General features: G+C 37.4%; 1 protein-coding gene across 1 annotated transcript; it reads left to right on the top strand.

Annotated features, from left to right (window-relative positions):
- Nucleotides 1-2,865: 2,865 nt before the first annotated feature.
- Nucleotides 2,866-18,185, top strand: LOC115620364 (serine/threonine-protein kinase D1). The gene is made up of 8 exons (XM_030513569.1): nucleotides 2,866-2,983; nucleotides 10,967-11,508; nucleotides 13,542-13,686; nucleotides 13,767-13,904; nucleotides 14,060-14,253; nucleotides 14,942-15,983; nucleotides 16,733-17,470; nucleotides 17,537-18,185. The coding sequence occupies exons 2-8, from the start codon at nucleotides 11,383-11,385 to the stop codon at nucleotides 17,728-17,730; spliced, it is 2,577 nt and encodes an 858-aa protein (XP_030369429.1). The 5' UTR covers nucleotides 2,866-2,983; nucleotides 10,967-11,382; the 3' UTR covers nucleotides 17,731-18,185.
- Nucleotides 18,186-18,406: the final 221 nt, after the last annotated feature.

Genomic DNA, 18,406 nt, shown 5'->3' with positions numbered 1-18,406 from the left:
GCTCTCAGTTTGAAAATCAATTTATAGTATCAACTCTAGTTAATTTTCTAAAAAGAATTCGTATGCTTCTTAGTTGAATAGAATTTTTTTACCAGCTAAAATGGAATGGGAGCCGTATCTGGGGTGGGGCAGTCATCAAAAAAACGTTATGTCAGGTAAAGAAGTCTAAAATCATTTTGTTTTGACAGTTCAGAACTGAAACTGCATTTTCTGAACTGTTATACCAAAACTATTTATAAGAGACAATAATGCACAACGTTTTAAAGTTAGTCGCATTAATATATATATTACCTCAGGTTTCGATAAAATCAGCGACTTGTTGACCGGAAAAACAACTTATTTGCCGCGTTTGTCCCGTTGCCCAAAATCAACCTTAGCACTAAATATAGAGCTAGTAAAGAGTTATACGTTGAGCATATTAACACAATATTTTCATGTCCAAATATATATATAGTATATATTCTCAACATTATATCTCCACAGGAATCTAGCTGATAAATTAACCGTAGCCATAAAATGGATGTCTTTTTTTTCGTGATTTTTAAAACGCATTAGGCTACAAAAAATATTGAATCCTCTATGTATACATTCTACGATTTGCACTAACTATTTCAAAATATACAAAATTATTAAAAGTATTTACTATATGTGTGTAAATCTCTTCTTAAATGAACATACGAGTACACCTACCTATCTGACTGGCGAGTGGGCAGCGCGTGCCAACAAACTGTTGATCACGGCAGCAACAACTTGAAAACAAGCACTGCATGCTATGCACATACAAAAACACATGTAATACAGTACTCTACACACACACACACTCACACACAAATAGACAAATAGACGAACGCAAACACAAAAGCGCACACATAAATGCTAGTCAAGCCAATTACACTCTTTTTTTTACCGATATTCTATTAAGTTTTGTAAAATGTGCACCATGCGTCGCTTACAACTGTATATATGTATACATATGTTTGTGTGTGAGTGTTTGTATGCGTGTGTGTGTGTACTGGCAAGCGCCTCTTTGTATGCTATGGAAAATCTTTTTATTATATTACGTGCAACAAAAGCAACTAAAACGGTCCAACAAGCAAGGCAAAGCCATGAAACACATGCCATGTGTAGGTTACCAGCAACCGAAAAAAACTCAACTCCAAGAGCCCCAACACTCAAACGAACCAGAACCACCCGTCCTCGCCATGTGTTACTACAATTTTACGCTTCCTTTTTGAAGTTGTTTCGTGTACTACATTTTTTTTTTTTTTTTGAAGCACTCACTGCCTGAAAATGAAAAGCTCTTACAGTGCAAAAACGATTACGTTGCTGCCATTTCCACAGGCAAAAGCTTCACGTTTCCGGTTACCTTTCCGCTGTGACGTGTTAACGTAATATGCATTTTGCGTGCTTCAACTGTACGGAATATCAGATGAAGAGGGGGGAAGAGTAGAAGGTAACACAACACAAAAGGCACCAAAGCTTCTAGAATACACTTAAATGAGAAACCTACAGCGGTTCTTCAAGTTTTTCATAAATTTCACGAAATACTGTTCATAGTGGAACAACAAGTCGTATGCACAATTTTCCTGAGTGTATTTTGGCAAAAGCTGCAACACCCGAAAAAGCACCAGAGCGCCAGTACCGTTGCTCTTTAACAGCAACTCAGTTCTGCTCTTTTCAAGTCTTCAAGCTTTATGCTCTTAGTCCGCCGAATTAAGCATACGCCTAGTGTTGCTGCTTTCACTTGGGTGTTAGCCGCATGTTGATAAATTTTGAAATTTATGTAACAAAGTACCATGAAAAGAGTGGTGGAAATAAGGCATATAGCTACAAGTTATTGGGAACTGTTTAGCAAAAATATATTAGCTTGAAAGTAATTTAGAATGGCATCATTAGGTCGAATTGAAATAATTATGTACAAACTTCAAAATTCGAATTCTCGCACATAAAATGAATTGTTATCTATTTACATTTCAAACAAGCGGAAAGCAATTATAGTACTGGAAGTAAAAACTAAACGTTTCTAAATAGCTGAATATTTTAAATATAATTTATTTTCTTTTAAAAGCTGGCTGCTTATTTAGTGGAAAAGGTGAAAAACTCGTCTCATTATTTTGTAGCGCCTATCAATATTTTGTCTAGCTCAATTAAAAAACTACAATTTGAAATAGACATTAGGCCCATTATAGGTAATAAAACATTTCAAATTATCAAGCAAATTAAAAAAAAAAAATGTTCAAGTCAATGCTTATCAATTGCAAATCCATTTCGAATAAATACAAGTACTGTGCAGTACTTTAGAATAATTTATAATAACGGTCTTGTGCTGACAACTCTGCTATGTCGTTGCTCTTTTGCCTACTTACGTCTCCCACTCTCTTTCTCGCTTACCCTCTCTACACACGCTGACTCGCTCTCTGCTTTTTACAACTGTTGCCACCTGTGAAAGCTTTTCTGGCACGACGCGCTGACGGCAGTTGGAGTAAACGAAAAACAACAACAACAACAAAACAATAACAAAAAAGTGCTAAAAGACGTAAATGGCATAAATAAACAGCAACAACAATGAAAATGGCAATTAGGGATGCCATGGCCATAAACTGCTTGGCTAAGGCAACACACAGTAAGAACAACAACATGACAATGAGTGTTAAGCACAAGCGCTCTTGTATACACGTGTGTGTTTGTGTTTGTGTGGTTTCTGGACAGAAATGGGAGAGCAGTTGAGCCGCCAAAATGTTTGAGACAAGTTGAGTTGAGTTTTGGGACCAGCTCTTGTGTTGAGTGAATGAGCGAGAGAGAGAGCGGCCTGTTCTGTTCTGTTCTGTACTGTTCAGTTCAGTTTGTTTGGTTCAGTTGCGCGGCGAACGAGGCAAAGTGCAAACGTGCAAAAATATCTCGCTAGAAAAAAGTTGAAGCGGAGACAACATCAATGACTGCGACCACGACGACGATGCTGTCACAACGACGGGCGTCTTGAATGGTGTGTTTGTGTATATGTGTGCTGTGGAAAATCAAGTAAAATTCTAGAGAAAAGCGCGGTGAAATTGTTAGCGTGAGATTGTGTTTGTGGCGCTGCATTTATAATTGCACGCGCTTATTAATTATTTAAATAAATTGCGCGGCGAATTCGTAAAATTAAATAAATAAAAAGCGCACATAGTGCATGCTTATCTACACATGTACATATGTATATGTATGTATGTAAATAATGTCGAATGTTGGAAAAATATTGTTGCATATTAGATGAATTAAAAGTCGAGCAACGTTGCGGATGACGCCAGCAGATAGTCGGGGGAAAAATGGGCGAGTCGGCCAAGTTGTATGCAAATGTTTGTTCAGTGTAAATGCCAAGTAAACAAATGGCAAAGAGCAAAGGACAATGGGAGGAAAACGAAATGAAAATGCATATAAATGTGCTGTATAAAATGCCATTTACACGTAATAAAATTAAATAAATAATTGAAGTTCTTTCGTTCGTTCGTTCGTTTCATTGTGCCATGAAAACTGAAGAATTTGGAGAGTGCTTGTAAGAAAAAAAAACGTAATACTGCTGCCACATATAAAATTCACGACTTTGATAGCCAAAAGGAGGCAGCACACATTGCTGTTGCTGTTGTTGTTGCTGTTGTTGTTGCTGTTGTTGTTGTTGTTGCTGTTCCTTCAAATCGTGTTGTTGCTGCAGCAAGGCGGCAGCTGAGCTTCCAGTCTTGAGAGCCTTTCCTTATTTTTATTCCTGCCTTCTGTTTTTTATGTACACACACATATGAGTGTGTGTGTGTGTGTATGTCAATGTGTTGCCATTGCAATTGTTGTTGTTGTTGTTGTTGTTTATGTTGTTCAAATGTTTATATATGCGCCTGTTAATGTTTGTCTTACTTATGTACCAATATGTGCCCTTTTCCACACTTACTCTCTGCCACTCCTTTCTATGAATTGCCAAAAGCTTACGAATAACAAACAAATAAACAAACGCAACAAAGTTATTTCTTGCCCTTGATATTTTATGGGTCTCTCACACACTCTCTCTTACTGCATGTGTGTGTGTGTGTGTGTGTGTGCCAGCTTGACATGAATTTAAGCTCACACGAAATGGATTTATGCTGTTCTTGCTACTACATTGGACAAAATGGACACCCACACCAGACCATAATCATTGAGAGTTTGGCTTTCGCTTTTTGGTGTTTCTAATGACTTTTTGTCTTTTGCCTTCGGCTGCTTGTTGTTTGTGTGTATGTGTGTGTGTTGAAGTACCCAAGACTTTGTTGATTCTGCACGCACTGGCACCTACCACAACCACCACTACCCCACTATCACCCTCGCCACGCCACGTCACCGCCAAATGGAATTTGAACTTGACGCCAACCACTCAACCACCTAGTGGACACCACTCATACATACACACACACAAATACATTCATGCATATAAATGTAGCAGAGCTGGCTACTGCGGCAGCAGCTTCGCCTCATTATCACCTCACTAATTATCGCCGGGCTGCTGTCGATGATGCCGCACCCGTGTTATCAGCTTCGGCGCGTTTTTTTTCGATTTAATTTGCATTTTATTTCTTCTTCTGTGCTTAGGTATTTATTTACTATGCTCAAAAGTAAATACAGTATAATTTTTGTTTACATAGGCATTTCTTCGACACTGTTTAGTAAAACAATTTTTCATTGCCGAAGCCCGAATTTATTTCTTTCATTTGTTCAATCCCATCTTTTATTTTCATTCTTGCGGTTTTTATTTGATTAAGTTGCTTATAATTATTGCTCAAAATTGATTAATGGCTTCATTTTTTTTCATTGTTAAAATTTAAAAAATTATATAAAGTATTATCATTCCTTTTTATTTATTTTTTGGTTATATGCTAACGCTATTTATAAATAATTAATTGTTATTTTTTTGTTTTCCTCGTGAATCAAGTTTTAGTTTAAAAATGGTTCTATTGATACTTGTCTCTGATTTGTTTGAAAAGTGATTCAAAAAACAAATGTATATTTATTTTCAATCTTATTATCAACTATTTGCTGCCTTAAATATTCCATTTGCTAAATTCATTCAAACAGAACACTAAAACAACATTGCGTATGAGTAATCTGCTGAGGTTTTGCAATTTGTGCGGGTCTGCCATTTGTGTAAATCTAAATAAATGACAGTTGTAACTTGGGATTATTATTTTCTTTTAAGAATTTCTATTAGCATAATTCTCAAATGACTTTCAACTGTAAATGTATCTTTCTCTCACACTGAATGCTATTGACTTCATTTAGAGTGCACAGAAAATTGTGAAGACGCATCGAAAAGTTCGTGACCGGCCCACACTGTGTTGTTGATAGAGAAATGGCAATCCTGGCCATGTCCTTTGTTGATGCTAGTAGCTGAAAGCAAATCAAAAAGCTGTCACACAGAACAAAGACTAGATAAGCATTGAACTCCAACAGAGACACAGACCTGTATAAGAGCCTCGAGCAACCTCACATCGAGGCAAGGCCACACAAGGTACTGCACAGGTAGTTGGGCCCCTCAGCCTTGACAATGACAACAACAACAATAACAGAGCCGGAAAAAGAAACAAACAAAGCTGGCGGAAAACTGCGTGGCGCCCAAGAAGCGCTGAAGAGCAAAAAACAAACAAATGGGGAAAAAAAAGAATGAACAAGAATGAGTGCGAAATTGAAGAGACCGTAACGGCAATACTAACAGTAGGAGACGCAATTACAATAACAACGACAACAACAAAAGCTTGTCAGTTGATTATTTTAAGGCAGTGGCAACAGTCTTTACAACAAACAAGCAAACAAAACAACAAAACGCCACACCGACACCCCGAAAACAACAATAAAAAATATATAAAAAACGAAAAAGAGAAACCAAATGAACCGAACCGGGTCGCTCTTCATACTGTGCCGGCTTACTGTTGTTAGCATTCAGTTTGGAGCGGCACAGTGTCGGATTTTATCTATACAGATGGGGCAAAGAGATCAGATTTAAAAACAGTTAAATGATTTTTAAAAAATGAAGGAAAATATTGTTCTTAATAGTTCGTTAAATTATTTCATTTCAATGTACATAGTTGGGAGACTAAACAACGTATTTTTTTAAATCAATGCTGCCATTCATTATGAGCGCTAATAGGTCTTAAGATTAATTAAACGACTATCAATTTCTTTGAAACAAAACAAACACTGCTTAGGTGTTCCGATAGTTGTTTGGTGAAAGAACAAATGGCACTATTGAAATATAAAGGGAAACAAATCCAACAAGTAATCAATAAAAGTTAAAGAAAATATACTATAAGGTACGAGCTCTCTAAAATTTAAACATACATTTTTTTGAAGTATGTTCTAAAAACTCAAAAAGTTCCTCTGCATTTTCCAGAATCTATTCTGATTCACAAGGTTTGTGTACAACAAATAATGTAAATAATATAATGTAATACAGCCAGAGAGAAATCGGATAAGATATTCATATTTATTTTAATAAACTTCTTTCGGATCAAGAAAATTTACATTATTTTGGTTAAAATATAAAATAAAGTACCCCTTTTGAGGTGCCTATGTCTTTTCTCGCACACAAATAAAGCATGCTTTTAACAAACTCTTATCACATTAATATTGGCGCTATACATGTGAAATATTTACTTTTATAACAAATTATTGATACGAAAAATAACCAGAATACACACATTTTTCGTTCTATTATTAAAATGTTTGTTAAGTTTTTAAAGGAATTTTCAAAAACTGTCTACTTTAAAACTACTATTTTTTAATTTTTATTTCTATTTATGTGTTTTATTTTGTTTTAGGTAAAAAATTATAAAAATTAATTTTTTTGAACTGAAGTTTATGTTTGTTTATTATTTTGTTTTAATGAGGTTAAAGGTTTTAATGAGGGTATTTATTATTATTATTTTGTTTTAGGTAAAAAATTATAAAAATTCATTTTTTTGAACTGAAATTTATGTTTGTATATAATTTTGTTTTAAAGAAAATTTCTAATGTGTATACTTAAGCAATTATTTAAAATATGTAGAGCTCAATTTATTTATTGTGTGTGTTTTTTGTTTATTTTACGAGCTAGTTAGAATCAGATTTTTGCCCTCTTGCATTGCCAATTCGCCACACTGTTTTGTACTTTGCTGCATGACCCACACACACACACATACACACACAAGCTGACTCTATGTGTCTACGAGTGCATGGCTATGTGTGCTTGTGTGTAAGTATTTGTAGTAAAACGGGTTTTTTGCCTTAGCTTGGCTCGCTGTTTTCGCTTCGTGGCGGCTTGGACCAAGACTTGGCCAAGTCAGTTGCTCTTTTGGCTCATCAAGCACAGAACGTGCCGCGGTTCTGTAACATTTTTCTCTTCGCTCTTTAACCAGTGGCTATAGCAATAGCAATAGCAATAGCAGTGGCAGTGGCAGTGACATCAAATTGCAACAACAATAACAACTGTAAACAACAACAGCTATAAAAGCGCAATGCTTAGTCAGAGCGCTTCGTGTATCTGTATTTGACAGATGCGCATCTGCCACAGAAAACGGTGAACAAAATCTGTGTTTTAATACGAAAGCCAACACAAGAACAACAAATAACATTTTTCCCACAATTAACACAAATTAGTGTGCATACAGTGCTGTGTAAATGTCAAAGTCTCTGTTAGCCATTTAGCTGAACTGTCTTGAAACATTTCACTTGGCTAAGCTGAGCCTTGAATTCTTTCTCTTAAGTGCCTGCCTGCTATGCGTCATTTTGCCTCAGATATTAATACATACATACATATACCTACATATGTATACTATATGTACTATACATATGTATATAAGTATATCGCAGACAGCCACTTGAAGCGTTTAGCTGCTCCCAAAACGCTTTGACTGGCGCTCAGAGCTGTCATGGCAATGGCTGTGTTTCTGTTGCCATCACCTTCATTGTCGCCCTGCCCCTGTCCCTGCCCCTGCCCCTGCACCTAACTCGCCCCGTCCCCTTCTCCTGGCCTCAACGCAGCCTCCGCAGGCCTCCGACAGCAGCAACAGCTTCAATTGAAATTCGAAACGCACTTTCAGTTGCGTGTTGTTGTTGTTCCTCTTAACCCTCTTGTGGCACAACGAGCAACAATAACAACAAAGCCTAGAATCCGTAAACCAATTTTTAGCGCGCCAAAGCTTTAATGCTCTAGCAGACTGCTTTCGAGGTTTGAGTAATTGTGACATTAGCAACTAGGAGCAGATTCTGTGTAATTTCGAAACTTGAAAATATTAATAATATGACACTAGACTGTAAACTCAATTTACCTGGAAAAAGATAAGTCAAGCAATTAGCAACAGCCTAACATGCTTTTGACTTCCGCTTCACATTTTCTTCGCTCATGTGTCCTTTCAAGGCAATATTCCAGGTAGAGTGCAACTGAAAGACTAAGTACCAGCTTGTGTTTTGTATGCTGGAGATACTCGCGTTTCGGAAAAACAATTAAAATTTCCACACAAATTAGATCATCTTCTAGAGGGCTTTGAAAATATTGCCAAATGCTCCGACAGACCAATTTCTTGCTCACAAAATTTATAAATAAATGTTTATATATATTTTATACTTTCAATCCTTACTCTTAATACTCTTCACTCCTGGCCCATTTAAAGTTATTGCATTAGTTAACAACGTTAATGATTTAGAATTATATTTAGAAATTTAGAAATATATTTACATGTTTATTTTAGTGAAAAAGAATACCAAGTCAAAGTACGATTTCATTTGAAAAAAAATGTCAAGTTTCTATATAATATTTAATAAATTTTATATTCATTAACTTTATAACATAAAGTTTTTCCCTATTGAGCGAGCGTTCGTTTCTACAAGAGTACTAAATAATTCTACATGCTTTTGATAAAAACTTATTCATCTGAATAATTGTTTTTAAATCAATATATCAAACAAAGATTTGAGAAAATTATTTATTGTAACTGGAAATATATACATACATATGTAAGCTATACAATTAAATTACATTTATTTATTATTAATTCATTCTTGTCAGAAACTTGAGTGAAAATTTAAAGTAAAAGGTCATGACAAAACATAGGAGAAAACTGAAGTACAAAATGTTAGTGTATAACAGTCGAGGCGTCGATACACCTACTTAAATTTTAGAAAGTTGCTTGGTTGCCACTTCTCGTCTCTCCCGTTCTCGCTCTCTCCCACTCTTCTCCTCACTCTGGCTCCCTTCTGGCCTGGTTCAAGTTTGTTTGCTCATTTGGCTTTCAATTCATATGCACCTCCCTTTCGTTCAGCATTTTGAATTCTTTCCACAGACCTTCATACCTAGATTGGCCAGCCGGCACAAGTTTGGCTTCATAATTATTTATTTTGAATTTATAGGTCACATAATTATTGTTGGTACCCGTTTGCATGTATGTATGTATGTAAAAGTATATAGGGAAAATGATTTCGATTCTAGCGGCACATGTGAAGTCATTGAACATTGAAATGAATTGAATGGCTGCCGATCTGTATCTGTAGCTCAGCTTCATATTCTCAGATACAATGCATCCAACTGGTTTATTTTAATTACTCATTTGCTTATATGTAGTGTATCTGTACAATATTTAATTGACAACCACCTGATGAAAGTTGTTATTAGAGATTGTGTGCAATGCATTATTTATGAGCCCATTGTTTTATTATCGTGCGCCATGACCTAAGCTAATTTAAGTCTTTATATAAAAACGTACATTCTACACACTCGTATGTGAGCAAGAAACTGAATTATAAATAAACTAAGCTCGTTCTGCTAAAAAACAATTTATAAAATTACAATTATTTTAGTACACTTATAAAGGCTAGTTGTAGGAAATTAGTAGAGAGGAACTTAAAAAAGAAGCAGGGAATATTCGAATAAATTACACTTTAACTATCTCAAATCTATTTCTGTAAATAGGCATATTATTAAATGTAAGTAGTTTGGAGAGTGCAACAATAAAGAACAAGAAAATACTTAAACAGTGATATAAAGCAGTTTTAAACTCTCGAAGTTTTTATGCTTAAAGGAATGTGTCAGAAAATATTCAATTTATACTTGGCAACGGTCACACATGCAAATAATTTGAATACATTTTTTTTTTTTTTTTGACAGATCAGCTTTGAAAAGTACTATAGTTCGCAAAGAAGTGTGTTGTTGCAAAAAAAAATACATTTTAGTGTAGGACTCTTGCGTGTTTTATTGGAGTAACATTACATTAAAGACATACACTTGCGGAATTCGACGAGTTCGTGTGCAAATTATTTGCCATAGCTTTAACAAGAAAGTTCAACAATAGAGAACAATTGTGAGCATTTGCAAACCATCTGCATTGAGGCTCTTTTAAAGCTAAATGGTTCGTCTTTAAGAATTGCTGAGGAAACAAGTATACTCTTTGCATATAGGGTATACATATGATGATATCTGGCACTGCACTCTGTAATGTCGTTTAACACTAGAAACACTAGAGAGACATAACACTCATATATTTTAGGCATTATTAAAAGGATTTTCATTCTATTCTCACTACACGGCAAATAAAAAGACCTTTAATCAAATCAAAAATTTTAATTCACATTTATATGGAATGATTTAAAAAGATTATTTTATATACACTTTAATTTAAAAGGCAGACAGATTTAACTTACTACTTTCTTGAACAACTTCATTCCCATTATCCAAGCAACTTTGTCGATGTTTGCTGGTAACTTGCTCCCAGACGTTCTCAAAAGCTTAACTTACAAAATCTTATAGAAAACTTAGACGACGAAAAGAAATTGCAACCAAATTGGTTTCATTCAGCATTTATTATTCAGCGACCTGCAGAAATTGTTGGCAGCAATCAGATGAATTGCAATGCACCTTCAATTATTTTGATTAAAATGCAATATCAAACACTTATTGAACAAATTGGAACTGAAATTAGAAATTGGTTTTTCCAACGTCAACATCTAGATCCGATTTTGTAGCTGATTGGTTGAGCAAAGTCCGTGACTGAATGCATCGCCTGAGGAAGAGGAGAAGCCATCCCGCCGAATCAAACCGCAGTACTTGCAAGCCATCATAACAAATAGAAAACGTCCAGCAACAACAACACGAGGGAACAGGAGCAGTTCATGTGAAAATAGTACAAACTTATTTCGTCCTTGGGATTTTCAACAACAACAACAACAAGCCATACAAGCGCCAACTAAAGCAGAAAAATAAAAGCACGAGCACTTTCATTGAGCTGCTCCCAACACCTTCGCTCTCTCCTCACCTAGGAGGGCCAAGGCACAATCGTGGCCCAACGACATCAGCACGGAAGCAACGGCGTCGGGGTCGGTGCCGGGGTCGGCGCCGGCATTGGCGTCGGCAACGTTCCCGTCATCATGGAAGGGCCCGAGGTGACATTTCTCTTTCAATTCGGCAGCATACGCGATGCAGTCTCCGTGCCAGTAAACTCCCTGACGCTCAAAACACTTAAGGATTTGGCATGTGATTTCATAAACACCAAGGTGAGTGCATCGAGAGGCAGCCAAAGCTCTAAACTTACGCCACCATATGCTCATTTAATAACTACTAGTATACACACGTACAGTTAATTATTCAAAGACTGCCCTGCCATGTCAATAATATTGTTACCTCCACAACCGTACTACATAAGTCAACAGCCAACAGTCTGTTATTGCGTTACCAAGTCCGCCTGCGTGTGTGTGTCAGTGTGTGTGTGTGTGTGTGTGTGTGTGTGTGTGTGTGTGTGTGTGTGTGTGTGTGTGTGTGTGCACTTAATAAATTTATGTACGCACATTAATTGCTTTATTTCATTAGGCCCACCCCGCACTTAGAGACTCTTCCGGCTGGCCTCACGTACCGCTCCTGCTCTTACTACCAATTCAATTAACCACTAGTCGGCCAGAGGAAAAGCAGCGAAAACAGCAGCTGTGACAGCTTCATGCCATTTAATGGCTCCGGTTGGAGCAGCTAAGTGCCAGTCACTAACACATACCCTTTCTCTAAAGGGAATTCCCGACAAGTTTCAAATACGAAAGTTCTCATCAAAAATGTGCTGCAATTCAGATAACAATTCTTCATATCTTTTTTGTAAAATAGTACTTTTTTTAAATTCACAAAATCCATTACAATTATTCCTCCTTATCTTTGTTGTCTAATCAAAACAGTTTTCTTTAAAAGCTATTTACACATTTATTTTTATACATTAATAATAAAAAAACATCTTGCTTTCGACCCTCAACTCAATTAAAAGCATAGTCCGACTAGGTATAGTTTGTCCTCAAATTATTCGCAAGATACTATTCGTTTTACATTTTTTCTTCAAAAGGCATTAAATGGAAAAAATTCAGAAATAGATGAATATTAATTTTACATTTTAATTTGCTTAAAACAAATTGAACTCCTAAACATGGGAAATTATTGCTGCACCTTTTTGGTTTCCTTTCATTTCATTTATTCACAATATTTCAAAAAATACAGAAAAAAGTTCTTAGCTAAAACTTGTAAAAAATTAGGGTCGAGTGTTATTATTTTCATTCAGAAAGTTATTTTTTAATAAACTTTTTTTTAACTTTAAAAAGGAAGAGGTTCCCAATTTTTTTTATTTTTTTTTGATAATATAGTGAGCTGAAAATTGGAAAAAATTAATAAATATTTTTGGTAAATATAGAATATTTGTAAAATATTCTATTTGTTTTTGAAATCTTGAAGCATTCATGTTGCTTGAAAGATTTTTTCGTTTTTTCCGACACATTGGCTTTGTTTCTAGAAATAAATAGCCTTTCAAAAATAAAATTAGTTTGCCTAGAAATCCAAAATATTTTTATGATACAAGGGATCCAATTACCTTTAGAACTAGAAATGTTAGGCATAGGAGAGATAAAACAGTTCTTAAAATAAATGTTTTATTACAAATAAAGAAACTTTTTTGAAAATTAACTCCGAAATATTATTAAACATTGCCAAATTTGAAAATAAATTCAGGTTTCTTTTGTTACTGTTTCGCTTTTTTGCAGAATAATAATGAACCATTTTTTGAAATACTTAAAAAAATCAGATTTTATTAAAATTTTCGTCAAAAGAACAAGCGTCCATTTTGTTAATGATTAATTAACCTGTATAGAAATTTATATACTGTAGCAACAACAATTTTTAATCTTGAATGCATTCAGTTGGTTCGTACAGTTAAGGACCTCTTCCGACAGACGACTGAAAATGTAATTGCGCATACTCTTTTTTTTTTTAATTTAGTAAAGTGCATTCAGGCTTCGCATTTGAGCAACTTTTGGTTGCCCTTCTCTCATCAGTTGAAATCAATATCGCATTTGTAGTACAAGACATGCGCGCCGAACCGTCCATTCACTGCTTATCGCAAAATCAATTAAGATATGATACGATGATGATAATGATGATGCCTTTAACACATACGCGATGGTCATTATGCAAAGTCCAAATAGATAGTTGCGTAAAATTTAATGATAACATATGCATGGTATATTGATTGGCATTCATTCGCTTTCATCTGTTTCTTTTACAGATACCCGATAGTGGACTGACGTATCTGTCAGAACGCATTCTGCTGTTTCGTCACGACTACAGCAGCCCTAATGTGCTTCACATTATCAACTCGGCATCGGAAGTTGTGGACGAGACCTTGGTGGAAATTGTACTGACGGCCAGTCGTAAGTCAAATACAATAGCCAACCCCCCTCTAACAATGATATCGAAGCTAACAAAATGTCATCATCGACCCCAACAACAGCCATACTCTATCCCACGTCGGAAATGCCAACACTGAAGCCTCACAGCCTGAACGTGCATTCCTACAAGGCGCCCACATTCTGTGATTTCTGCGGTGAAATGCTGTTCGGTTTGGTACGTCAAGGACTCAAATGCGATGGTATGTATGGCAATGGATGTGTTTATGTGTCTCTCTCTTTCTCTATCTATGTGAGTGTGTGTGTGTGTGTATTGTCGGGCTTTTTATTAACACACGTACTCACTACTTGCCCCCTCAAACCTCCACCAATCTCTCTGCATTTCCATTTCCATCAGGCTGCGGTCAGAACTATCACAAACGATGCGTGGTAAAAATACCGAACAACTGCAATCGTGCCAACGATGCGACATCGAGGCGCTCATCCGCACTCCACCCACCCCGCAGTCCCTCCGGTGGCTCACAGCAATCTCTGGTCTCCAATGAGGATGCGACATCGGCAACAGGAAAGAACGACTCGGGCACTTCTCTGGTAAAACGCATGTCGGACCTTATGAACGATATTATTAAGAATTGAGAGTGGGGACGATTCTAAGAGTAGTTTGGGTTATGGGTTAGGGTTTATCTATAAATAATACCCATTAATAGAGTGTTGCAGTATTTTATAGGCGAGTATTTAAAATTGTATTGAACTATTGATTTTCCGAATTGTATTATTTTTTTAACATTTTTGAATAAATTTTCTAATTTGCTTACAAATTTGTTATGCTTTTTTAAATACTCGAGGTGGGACTTCAAAACCTTTTTGAAATTATTGATTTTATAATCATTTATTTATCACGACACACAAATGGAAAATTCGATTCTCAAGTGGGGTAAATTCGTATCAAAATTTTTCGCAATAACTAAGGAACATAAATAAAATTGGGTAATTCTTGGAGGGGACAGTTTAATATTTTAATAATTTAGCTTAACTCCAAATTGTCCAGATAACGGCGCAAAGAAAACTGTTATTTGTAAACAACCCTTTTTATAAACGGCAGAGAAGACTTTTTCTGAATGTCGTACGATTTGTAAAAGGTTAGATAATAAATTGCTCAATTATATTCCGTAAAAGTAATTAACGATTACTGAGTTTATAACATCATCAATTGGCATTGTAGTTGAGGCTTCATCATTTGAATTAAACTGCAGTTACTACATCGCATCAATATTTACAGAACGTACCCGGCTACCGGCCCCATCAGCGAACCCATTCTTCGGGCAGCGGTCGGAATGGACTGACGGTGCTGCGGATCCCACACACCTTTATGGTGCACACATATGCCATTCCGACGGTCTGTCAGTACTGCAAGAAGCTGCTGAAAGGACTGTTCAAGCAGGGGCTGCAATGTCGCGACTGTCAGTACAATACGCACAAAAAGTGCATGGACAAGGCGCCGCAGGACTGCACAGGCGAGGCACAGCTGAGCCAACTGCAGCAGCAGCATGAGGAGGGAACGCCGCGCAAGGAGCGAGACAATTTCTTTCGCGAGGAATTTGATGACAGCGATTTCGAGGATAGTCCAGGATCTGGATCTGGATCCGGATCTGGACATGCCCAGTCGGACTACATGAAGTATGCCAAGGCAACGGGTGCCACAAATTTGGTTGCGGGTCGACCACGGGAGGCGCCCAAGGCACTAACCAACGCACACAATTCGCCGCCGGAGCTCTTCAATGGTGGCATGAGTGGGCATGATAATGCGGTGGCGACTGGCGGTACTGACACAAAAAGTGCCAGCGACGGCCACTCGGAACAATCGCAATCGTCCACCTCATCCTCGCCCAGTGCCAACATTCCGTTAATGCGAATCGTTCAGTCGGTGAAGCACACAAAGAAACGCGGTGGACAGGCCTTAAAAGAGGGCTGGATGGTTCATTATACCAGCCTGGATAAGGCTGTGAAGCGTTACTTCTGGCGACTGGACTCCAAAACCATCACACTCTTCATCTCAGAGCAAGGCAGCAAGTATCACAAGGAGCTGCCACTTGCCGAACTCATCGCCATTGAGACGCAACGGGAGCCTAGCGTGGATAGCAACTACGGCTTCGAGCTGCGCATGCCCAATATCAGTTACTTTGTGGGACAGGATCCTTTGGTGGGTGCACGCGAGGAGCAGGCGATACGTCTGCCACCACCGGACAGTGGCATCGGAAGCGATATAGCCAAGAGCTGGGAGACGAGCATTCGACAGGCCTACATGCATGTCACCAATACGCGTAAGTTCGAAACAGTAATACTTTCTAGTGTCTCTCAATTCTTATAAGAATTTCGAAATCAGTTATGTAAAGCTCTACAAAGTTTTTAAAATTTCGAATACATAATTAAAGTAGGTCTAATATAAGATAAGCAGGACGAAACGACTCGATAGAGATAGAGATTCGTACGCCCATTCGACCGACCGATCAGTCGTCCGTCTGTATGAAGATTGAGAATTCTTAAACCTCAACAGTTGGAAGCACAAAATGTAGCATACGAGTTTTTCCTAACTTTATGCAAACGAAGTTTATTAACAATGATCTATAGTTTCGTATTATTATATAGCTGCCATAGAAACGATCAGCTCAAAAACCATTTATAGTAGCAAAAACCTTTTTCCTTCTGACGGTATCGTTACGAATTGTAGTTTATATTACTTTTCCATAAGGACACCCTAAGTTCTACATTCAAAAATATTTCAAAAATTCGTTTTACCTTAATCGATTATGTTAACAATTGCAATTAATTATAGTACATAGTTTAAAGTTTTTTTTAAACACCCCATTACATTCTGAAACCATCTAAATCTGTGCGCTATATAGGGCTTTACGCTTATTTAAAAAAAATACATCATTTTACGATTCATATTCATTATTTAACAATGTAAATCATTTAAGCTAGCGCTAATTTCTAAAACGAATTTAAATGTTCCACCATTCAACTAGTTCTTACCGTTTCTTACATCACTTTATTATTTTTCTCTCTCCAGAATGCTGCGAATCTGAGGAGCAAGTACAAGACATGGGCCAGCTCTATCAAATCTTTCCCGACGAGGTGCTTGGTTCCGGCCAATTTGGCGTTGTCTATGGTGGGGTCCATAAGAAAACCAAACGCGAAGTGGCCATCAAGGTCATCGATAAGCTGCGCTTTCCCACAAAACAGGAGGCACAGCTTAAGAACGAGGTTGCCATTCTACAAAATATTGACCACTGTGGCGTCGTGAATTTGGAGCGCATGTTCGAGACCCCGGAACGCATATTTGTGGTCATGGAGAAGCTAAAGGGAGATATGCTGGAGATGATTCTGTCCCATACGCGTGGTCGTCTCAGCGAACGTGTAACCAAATTCCTCATCACACAAATCCTTATAGCGCTCAAGTACCTGCACTCCCAGAATATTGTGCACTGCGATTTGAAGCCGGAGAATGTGCTGCTCTCCTCGGATGCGGAGTTTCCGCAGGTGAAGCTCTGCGACTTCGGCTATGCTCGTATCATTGGCGAGAAGTCTTTTCGACGCTCTGTGGTGGGCACGCCGGCCTATTTGGCGCCCGAGGTGCTGAGGAACAAGGGCTACAATCGTTCGCTGGACATGTGGAGCGTAGGAGTAATCATCTATGTGAGTCTCAGCGGTACGTTTCCCTTTAACGAGGAAGAGGACATCAATGATCAAATACAAAATGCCGCCTTCATGTATCCGCCAAATCCCTGGAAGGAAATCTCCTCGAATGGTAAGTCGCAAGTTCTCTAATACTTTTTCTCCCCAAACATTCCCACTAACCCTCTCTCGATTGCAGCCATTGACCTCATCAACAATTTGCTGCAGGTGAAGCAGCGCAAGCGTTACACTGTGGACAAGAGTTTGCAGCACTACTGGCTTCAGGATAAGCAAACGTACCATGACCTGCGCAACCTGGAAACCCAGGTGGGCACACGTTATCTCACACACGAAGCGGATGACATACGTTGGGATTGCGTGGGCGACATGTGACCTGTGCCAGCAGCATTGCTCGAGCACACCCATCAGTTGTCCAGCAGCACACAGAGCGCTCCCAGCGAGGGCTTTCCAGTCCAGACCTCGACAAATTGCGGTGGCTGTCATCGGCTCTCCAGCTCGCCCAAAGTGGAGGCCATCGGCGACAAGGCGTTGAAATGGATGCGTTTCCATCTCTGTCGACACATCAAGTAGCGGCCAGGGCATATTTTATCCAATTTCTCTCTCCCTCTCTTTTCTATCTTGCTATCTCGATGTATATCCTAGCTATATAGTAAAAAAGTGCGTTTGGAAATGTTGTTTCCATCTTCAAATTACCATAAATTTTATAATTTCACAAATGAATTACTTTATAGAAAAGAAATGTATTCAAAACGATGATTTCATTTGATTTGAAAATAGAGATTACTTAAAAACTAAAATTTCATTTCTAAAAAAAAAAAAATTCATTTCTTTAGGTCTTAAATATACTCGTCATTTTTTATAAAAAAGAGATCTAAGATTTCGTTTCCTATAAAAAAGAAATTTCTTCAAAAACTGGATTACTTTTCTTTTAACTTTGACATTTATTTCGAATTGGAAAGATAATATTACTTAGCCTTTCAAATAGTTTTGTCTCCACTTTAAAGACAGAGTAGTTTGGGAAACAATTTTTTGCAAAAGCACTTTCTTT

Source organism: Scaptodrosophila lebanonensis, unplaced genomic scaffold (genome assembly GCF_003285725.1).
Source record: "Scaptodrosophila lebanonensis strain 11010-0011.00,11010-0021.00 unplaced genomic scaffold, SlebRS2 tig00000024-arrow-pilon, whole genome shotgun sequence".
In the NCBI taxonomy this organism is placed as follows: Eukaryota; Metazoa; Arthropoda; class Insecta; order Diptera; family Drosophilidae; genus Scaptodrosophila; species Scaptodrosophila lebanonensis.
The sequence above is the reverse complement of the archived record's forward strand: the minus strand, read 5'-3'. Positions and strand labels throughout refer to the sequence as shown.